This window comes from Necator americanus, chromosome X, assembly GCF_031761385.1.
Source record: "Necator americanus strain Aroian chromosome X, whole genome shotgun sequence".
Taxonomy (NCBI): domain Eukaryota; kingdom Metazoa; phylum Nematoda; class Chromadorea; order Rhabditida; family Ancylostomatidae; genus Necator; species Necator americanus.
Window position 1 is genome coordinate 9,475,935 of NC_087376.1, and position 9,562 is coordinate 9,485,496.

Sequence of the window (9,562 nt, forward strand, 5' to 3'; positions counted from 1 at the left end):
ACTTGCATTACACGAAAGAGGGTGGTTTTCGTGACGATATCGATGTATGAGACTCTGTCACAAAGAGGGTGAAAAAAGCAGCAATTAATCCATTTCTTATTGACACTGAACTCTGTTGAGTAGGAAAGGAAATCATATGGCAGCTTAGCTGTAATTTTAAAACTTTGTATCCTCGTTTTCGTGCACTGCATAATCCGTTAATATCAAAAGGTGCCTCCATTGTGGTTTCTTCCAACGCAGCGATTCTTGTCCAAGAACGCAGGGTGCGACAGTTGATGGTGCCAATCCGGAGATTCAGCATGAGCATGAGCGCCTGGACAACCTGATGCTGAACAAGTGGTTCAGCATCAGGTTGTCCAGGCGACTGGTGCGAAGACACGTGAGAGGAAGCGGGGAGCTACCGACCGCTCACGGTGGTGTTAGTAGTAAATGTCATGGGCGAATTACACATTCGTAAACCTCAAACAATTCTGAGTTGAAGTGGACGTGGTGACGCATCTCAGGCGGATGATTAACGCCAGACACCTTGTCCAATTAATAAAAATTGGAGGAACCATAAAATTACTATAATACTTTATTCAGCATCATACACTGTTTACGTATACGTGTAATTTAAGGAGGTCGTGCCTCCTAAAACACTTCTAAATTTCATGATTATCGTTCGACTTACAATGCAGCATCAACGAAAAAGTCAAATAAATTGAAGAACTGAAATAGTATTTTTGAGGTAGACCCGTTGAACTTCCTGTTGCATTCAAATGAAAAGTAGAAGAACAACAAAAAAACGCGGGATTGCGCTTCTGTTCCGGAAACAAAGTGAGAAGGACGAGATTTACATGCAGCAGAGGACCAGACATTAAACTGTCACCCTGTGCTATTTTACTCGCCAATCGTTTTACTAAGTAAGTGGAAGCATTTTCACACAAACGAAAACGTAATACTTTCGTACAAGTTATGCAAGAAGGGCAAGAAATGGAAACATTTCTTAGTAGCTTAGTCAAACAATTTGATATTTCCTTTGAAAGCTTGATGCGCCACATCTCCAGTGCACCTTTCACTGCTTTAACTTTTGAAAAACGGCCCGGAAAATACGGCTTCGAACGTTCCGGCGCGCTATTTTCAACGACGCGTTCGATTGGAGCGCCAGCCTCGTACATGTGTCGCATCTTCCGGCTGATGATAGCTCTTCCGGCTCTTTGTGTCGCATCTTCCGGCTGATGCCTTTAAAGAGTGCTCTAGTCCAAAGCAAACACGAAATGTTCGTGATTATGAGACTAAGGGGCTGGTGTAGTGTAGCGGTTAGAAGATCCGGTACCTGCACGAACGATCAGAGGTTCGAATCAGCGCTAGTGCTCGCCAAGCCTTTCATCTCTCCGGGGTCGATAAATTAGTACCAGACATGTGTGGGAAGATAAAACACTGACTTGGCACATCGGCTAGCTCCCGCAAGTCATTGTATACGCCAGTTACACGTTCGTTAGCCTCAAACTATTTTGAATTGAAGTGAACGTGGGGGCGCATCCCAATCGGATTGATGAACGCCAGACATTTTATCCTTTATCCTTTATTTGTTTTAGAAAACAGCGATATTTCTTGCCGATGGACTTCAGCTTGCGATAGAGAAGACTACTTACTAGTTCTGACTTGAACTCATAAGTAAACTATGAACTAAAAAAGCTGGTGAAATCATTTTCAAGAACCTTCTCAGGATAATTGCTTCCCCAAAAAGGTTCTCCTATTAGAAGTTTTTAAAAGCCCTTCGTAAGAGGACAGAAAAAGTTGTGTCTAGACTATAGGTTGGGTGAGAAGGAACCTCTCTGCTCAGTTTTTCTAGTTTTTGCAGAGCTGCCGAAGATGTGAGCATAAACTATCATTAAGGAGTAGGACTGGACTCTTCTCGATAAGATTGCATATCTACCATTTCTTGCTGCAAATTTCTGCTATTGGTACTGTTATTTTTAAGCGTATATTCTAACGTAAGAAGGTACTAAATATTATGTATAATACTAATGTTGTTAGCATTATATATTATCAATCATTCTGTATGTCCATTTAAGGTGACATTACGAGAACAAGAACCGAAAAAGATTGTGATCCAATCGAACCGGCCTAAACGATCGCCGAGCCAGGATAAACGGCCAAGAAGGTTTTCTTGTGTTTGGTGGGACTGGAAAAGAATCATACATTAAGAGCTCCTCCCATCGGAGCAACCACTCAATTTGGAATTCCTCTGTCAACAATTGTTCATACCGAAGTAGGCGATCTACCAGAAGCTGCTAGAATTGCACAATAGGAAATGTTCCATCAAAATAAGGCCAGGTTGCACTTCTTTCGCGTCAGAAGCCCTCTTGGATCTCCAATGAATGATTCTACCGCATCCGCCGTATAGTCCAGACCTGGCATCAACCGACTACCACCCTTTCAAGCAAAATTTTTTGTTGATACAAAACTGGGCTCAAGAGCGGCTTGTGAAAATGAGGTGGTCAAGGTTTTTGCAAATAAGGACGAGGAATTCTTTGATTGCAGAATTATGAAATTTCAATCAATATGGGCAAAAGTTGTCGTACAAAATATATTGTATGTGCGCATAGTTGATCTAAATTGGTAATTTCTAAGTATGTTAATTTCATCGTCGAAATGAAGCGAAAAAACGCTCAGAACTTCTTACTCCACCTAAAAGAAACTCCAAAAAACATCTCGTTTTGAAAAGAAATGCACAGAAATATGTTGTGTAATTGTTACATTGTGCGCTTGCGGATAACACTGCTTTCAACGGCACTAGTTCCACTGTAGTTCCACTACTGCTAATCCATGACGCAATTTTGAATCCAAATTTTGGTAGTTCTATTAAGATTTGTACTTCACTGATTCTTCTATTTGCTTCGTTATGAGATTGTTCCATTCCAGTTCTCGTAGAAAGATTCGTTTGAATATAATTATTTCTTTGACTTGACTTTACTTTAATTTCGAGAAGGGTAAAACAAAAATAAATAATGTGAATTAAAAAGGATAAGACAGACAATCCTGGAGAATATCTCTCTGTATGTACAACATTCTTCTCTGTAGTTATTCTATTCTTTTCAAATGTAGTAATCAGTGCGGTAACAGAGCCATAGCTCGATGTGTGTCCTTAGGTATCTGGTGGGTCGGCGTCCCTGGATGACAGTAACCTCCCATAGAGACTGTAGTAGTTTGTGATGAAAATTCGAATGAAAAAACAGAATTTTTTGAAATTACCACCATTCAGTAGATCCCTTCTTCCTGATTAAACATATCCACATGATATGTGAAGAAACTTCCAATAAATTCCAAAAAAAATAAGCTTTCTGTAAAAACACATGAAAAATTCTATACCTCTGCAGGTTCAAAACTGACCGCAATTGAAACATATTAAAGAAGAAATCGGAAAAATCTAAAGGACAAGAACTGTTCTCTATTGTATTGCGCCGACAGATGACTAGCCTAGTTTGTTAGCGATTTATGAACTGTCAAAAATCGCAGTAAAATATGCAAAATACTGAAGTTGTAATTTTAGCTGCGAAAACAGAAAATCCTGTTGAGCTGGAAAACCGAGAGATAAAGTGCTCCTACAACAAATAGTTTTCTTGCATATTTTGCAAGAAAACAATTTTTAAGCTGGTAATGTCTATCGTTCCTAGAGTTCAAACATGTCGCTTTAGTCAAATTTACAAAATCTTCAGAGTCATGGAGTTATAGCTGTGAGAGATATCAAAATGTTCGCAATATTACATGCGCAATATTATATCAATATGTAGATTACGAATATGTAACTATCATTTCACTTTTCGAAAAATATGTTCACGTCAAAAATCATATATCGGGCGCAATTATCATATATGGGGCGCAATTATCTCGGAGTCAGCCTTGTTAATGTGTACCTGCAGGTACTTTTTTCAGAAACTGTTTCCATGGTAAGTTTTGAAAGTTCTTGTTACATTCAATCGGTAGAGCTCGCGCTCACGAATCTATTGATGTGTAGATCTTATAACGAAGATCAAACTGGGGTGAGTTATGAAAAAAAGACGAAAAAGACGCGAATCCGTGTCTTTTTCGTCTTCTGTCGAAGAATTAGCGATTCTACTACATAGGTATCTTTGATGTGAGAAAGTTCTCCCAAACGGTAGTTTCCGGATTTGAATTCGCCTTAAAAGTGAAGAATCTATTACAAAATCATTAGGTTCTTCTAAAATCATAAAAAGGTCATTGGATTTAGTGAGAATCAAATCACTAGTAACCCTCAAGCTTACTGCTAAATGCCATACCGTTTGCCTTCTGATTCAAGTGTAACATGTACATTCCACTGCGTGGCCACGCTTCTGCATTAACCGGATTTACGTCAGAATGCCGAATCTTTAGATTCAATGCAGCGATAAATGTATTCGTTATATTACTTGTCTATCGAACACAACACGGTAAAAAAAAAACCCTTAATTCCTATCAAGCAACCACTGTAGCACCGATATTACCCGCCATGGTTTGCGTCTATCACAAGGCGTACTTCGAAAGAATGGACATGCAGTGCTTAAAGACACCGTGCGGAGGAATTTTTCGCATTGAGTTTTCCAGCGGTACATTCCCATACCCTCATAGCTCACATTTAAGATAAAAAATGCGCAAAATTCTTTTCACAAATTTAAAAATCAGATGGATCAAGAGCTTTATGCTGATCACTCTACCTGACGGAGGAACACGTTACACTTGGAGAAGTGATGGAATCAAGTAGAATTCTTTACTCTCGCTTCTGCAAAAAGTTACGTTACCGACTAATTTCATCGCTAATCCGTGTTGCGCGTTTTCATTCGTAACTGGTATTCTGTAAAAAGTTGTGTCGTGTTGTTGCGCGACAAACTGATTAGCCTGATCATCCTCATTCACCTGACCCCTAACATTGTAAGTGATGTGCGTTTTCGTTGTTATTCTACAATCCACTTGCTAATCTCTATTTAGTATTGGGAAAGAAACTTCCGTTTGAAAGTCATATTTCACTATTTATTTGAACTTGATGATATGCAAAGAACCAACCTTCAAATTATATTTTAAAAAATGAAACATAGGTTAAACTCAATACTGCATCACGAAATCTCGGCGCAAAAATCCCCGGCGAATTTCTTCCAGATATAACGGACAGAAACTGCGCTGCCTATAAGAAGCTCCGGAACGTTCTGTTATATAATCCAAAAGTAATCTCAATATAACAACTACGTAAATTGCTGAATCTGCTATAAAAGAAGACAACTAAGATGGCAATGGGAATATAGGCACAGCAGAATATAATAAAAATTGCGTATGATTCAACTCACATAATCAAATACTTCTACTTACTAGACAACAAAAGAAATCTTCACAATGATCCATTAGTGCTAGCGAAAAAGTATGGATTTGAAGGATACTGATGTGAGTAGGACGATGGATAGGAGTAAGGTGAATAACTGCTTGAATCCAATGGATAATAAGATGTAGGATAAATAGGGTAGGTGTTGTAAACAGTAGGACTGTTAAGTGAAACAGAAAGGGGAACATTAGCTGTCGGCGTCAAACCCTGGATCTGTAAATATTCAACCTTAGATCTGTTCGCGGATAGCAAATCTTTTACAGTTTATTAATTTCTGCGATTTCTCTTCGAGAAATTATATCACTGTTATCCAGTATTTTTATCCACTGCGAGAGAATGAACTTTACACAGCGTGCAAGAAATTGACGAACTAACCGTTGACGAGGAGTCGCTGGTCCATGACGAATCTCCTGTGCCTGTACTTCCATTCGTAGGAGTCTGTGGACTTTCTCTCTTTTCTTCCGGAGTAGTGGGCTTATGAGGTGAACTGACATTGCACAGTTCTTAGTTGCACTTCTTGCATCGTACTGTTTAGAGCAACTGTTAGAAACTAACCCTGATTCCGGTTCGCTATTTTGTGGTACGAATGCCGCTTCCTCATTTGTTGCAGATGATGAAGCAGAAGCTATAGAGTTATTCAAAAGAAAAATAGTGAGTCATCAAAAAAAGATAAAAGGATAAAGTCTGTCGCATGAATCTGCTCGGGAGCGCTTACTGCAATTCGTAATCGTTGAGGTTTTTTTTATAACGTGTGCTGCCCTATAAAATGACTTGCGGATGCCAGCCAATCATCAAGACAGTGTTTTTATATCCATAGATAAATCTGTACACTCTGTACATCTATTAAATTTAAAGTTTTATTGCAATATTTGTATTTTATTTAACTTTACTTTTTTGCTTACTTTAAATTAACATTACAATGATTTTTTTTTAATTGGGGGGGGGGGGGGGGGGGGGCGGGGTCGGTGTAGTGCAGTCGGTAAGGGATTCGCTGCGGGCACACTATTGATGGTTCGTAACCGCCCTAGTGCAAACCAAGCCATTCGTCCTTCAGGGTGATAAATTGATAAATTGGTACCAGACTTGTCTGAGAGGATAAAAACACTGACTTGATACATCGGCTAGCCCCCGCAAGTCATTGTATAGGCCTGTTACACGTTCGTAAACCTCACACGATTCCGAACTGAAATGAACGTGGTGGCGCATCCCAAGCGAATTGATTATGATCATGACTGGATTATGCCAGTGACTTTTATTTTAAATTTATCAGCGACCAACGAAGAAATGAAGGATTGGATGGTAGTAGGGCGGTTTCGAGCCATCACACGTGCAGTCGAAGCAGGACTTCTTACTGACTCCGCCGCACTCTATAGTGAAATATTAGAAAGGGTTAATAAGAGACACCTGCCACATCTTTTTTTTCAGCCTTCGGCTTCTGTTTTTCCTGCTGTCGGTACTTTGCACGTCTATTTTTGAACCAAACCTAAATAATACTTCTTAGAACTTGCCAGAAAACACAGGTAAGACTAGAATATAGACCTGGATACGACTCTCTTGTAGTTGGATTTGTTCCGCAACTTTTTCTCGCGTGAAAACGTCCGGATATTGTGTAGCTTCAAACAAAGTCTCAAGAACCTCTAGTTGTTGACGGTTGAAAGTTGTTCGCTCTCTACGATTTTTCCTCGGTATCATAGCTGTAAGCGGATAAGATCGGGCTCCTGAAGTCGTAATACAATAGATTTCGAATCCAGAATGCTACCATAGAGTTGATTAAAGTGGGCAGTTTTAAAGCATATGAGTAAATGGGATTTTTACTGAATATATATACTAAAATTGGAAACTTACATTTCATAGTCATCGCTATTGTTAGCTAAATTTCTGACTAAACCAACCTGCATTATAACCGGTTGATTGAAACATTGTCATCGATGGTATCGTACTCATACTGTATGTGAACGGTTGTGAAGCAGTAGTTGATGACTGGCACGGAATATGAGCATATGCGAATGCTGCTGCAGCACTGTTCATGTTATAGGCCATTTCGGATGTTTTCGGCAAATCGAAGAAGCGAAATCTGAATGGATATAGGTGGACTCAGCGATGTTCAGTTATTTACGGGCAAAGTGTGGGACTCGCACTAACACAAATATTTGGTGACATTAAAAATATCAATAGAACTTGTGTTGCGCACAAACCTGTAAGTTTTGGAAAATGAGGGAGAAGAATACATGATGGAGTGTCGGACATGAAAGAGGAATGAATAAGAAAAACAAGAAATATTGCACACAGCCGATTCCTATGAAAATTGTTACCGCGAATAGAACCTAATGAATATAGTAAACACTAGAAATAATGGTTGGGGTCATGGGTCACAGCTTTCAACATGTTGGCAGTGTGAATACTATTCGCGACCGTGGATGAATGAGGAAATTATGTGCCGCTGGTTGCTCGTAGCCGTAACCCACAACTAAGTCAAATATTGATGCATGGGCTGGTAAGAGTTAGTAGCAGTTAATCTGAAACCGGAAAAATCACCGCAGTCAAATACATGGTTGTCGAGAATTTTTACAGAAAAATATTCAGTGGCAACTCGAATACGTGAGAGAAAGACAAAGAGTAAATAGGTTTTGAGCTCAGCACACGTTACAGTAACATCGATGTGCTCCCTAAGCGGCTTAGTGTCTCTATAGCGCCCTAAAGAATAACACTACTGATAGGGGGAGAAGGAGACCGCGACTCCACCCGCTGGGAAATGAAATCAGCTCATCAATACGGTAGCCGGGATGCTGCATTGCAAAGTAAACAACAAATGACAATTCTAAACAGTTTCTTTGTTGAAACAAACGAATGCAAGAAAGATTTCTAGCGAAACAAAATTCCAGTGGAGTGAGGTAGAGGTGATATGAGAAAAATAGTAAGCGTAGTACAGGTTGCATGGAAACAAACGATGATTCACGAATCTCTGAAGAGACATAATTAGCACTACGCGTTTGGTTAGGACTGACAAAAAAGCGGCATTCGTTGGAAAAAGTGATCAGTGGGCGGGTACATTTTACGACCAATCACAAGACCTCCTACTGTATGCACGCGTTCGGAAACGGCGACTTCCGAAAATAAGTATACAGTGAGTTACGTCATTTCATCTATACCTTCGTATATTACCTAAGGAGGAATTGGACAACTGTTTTCGTTCACACACTTCAATCTAGGTATTAATTTCTAAGCAGGTTAGTACAGGAAGCTAGATACACAAGCTAATGCGTTGCCACCGATAGATGATGAAAAAGAAATCGATCTCGTAGGAAGAACCCAGATACTTATTGTATTCCACATATGTATTCGTAATAAAAACTCGGATCGCCTGGTTTGGGAAAAGTCAAAGAACTCGTGATCGAATACTCATGGATCAAAGCCGTCCCTCGATTCTCACCACTCCAATGTTTTTTCTACTATTCATAGAGAAAGCTAATGAGGATATGCTTTCGAAAAACGGCAATCAATTTGGCTTCGAAGAAAGAGGAAGAGGCAATTTAAAACCAATTAAAGCTTTAATTAGCCGTTTTATGCGCTCAGGTTGTAAAATTCAGTATTTACGAGCACAGGACGACGATCACGACCTCCAGGAGCTGTTAAAGTCTTTAGGGAGTCAGAAATAAATCTCTGACTTTAAGGGTGTGATTTTGCTGTTTTTCTTATAACTACTACTGCAGCTAGGTCCAACAATAGGACGCACTTTAAAAACTGCACAAAATGTATACTGGGAAACACTTCACCTTCCCTCAACTTTATATAATGGAGGAAAAAATTCTCTGTTAAAAAAAGAGAAACTGAAAGCTCAGCTAATCACGAACAAAGAAACTCATTCCATTATAGTGTTTGGTGTAAACATGGAGTATGATACGAGATGCGCAAGAAAATTTGGTAGCGTTGGATATTTTGAAGATTTGAGCATAATATAGATTAGGTTATCCTTAGTTTGCTTCTTAACAAACACATTGGTGAGAAATGTGTGCATGAAAATAAAAGTGACAGCACTTGTGAGGACATGCAAGAATAAACTATTAAGTAGTTCCGGTAGCCATTGCGCGCAGCCCTATAAACGCATATCTAATCATTCATCTGTTCACATAGCACGAAGGCGAAATATGTTACACGTAACTGAAAGTTTAGTTAGACAGAGACTCCGTAGAAAAAAGTAATGGTTAGAAA

At 39.4% G+C, this 9,562-nt stretch overlaps 1 protein-coding gene across 1 annotated transcript; it reads right to left on the minus strand.

The window, feature by feature from the left end:
• Positions 1–5,362: 5,362 nt before the first annotated feature.
• On the minus strand, positions 5,363–7,583 carry RB195_022005 (uncharacterized protein; the record flags this gene model as incomplete). Its single annotated transcript, XM_064208987.1, has 7 exons — positions 5,363–5,566; positions 5,729–5,840; positions 5,909–5,978; positions 6,758–6,836; positions 6,893–7,047; positions 7,246–7,427; positions 7,549–7,583. 7 exons carry the CDS (start codon positions 7,581–7,583, stop codon positions 5,363–5,365), a joined length of 837 nt encoding a protein of 278 aa, XP_064064868.1.
• Between the last annotated feature and the right edge of the window lie 1,979 nt (positions 7,584–9,562).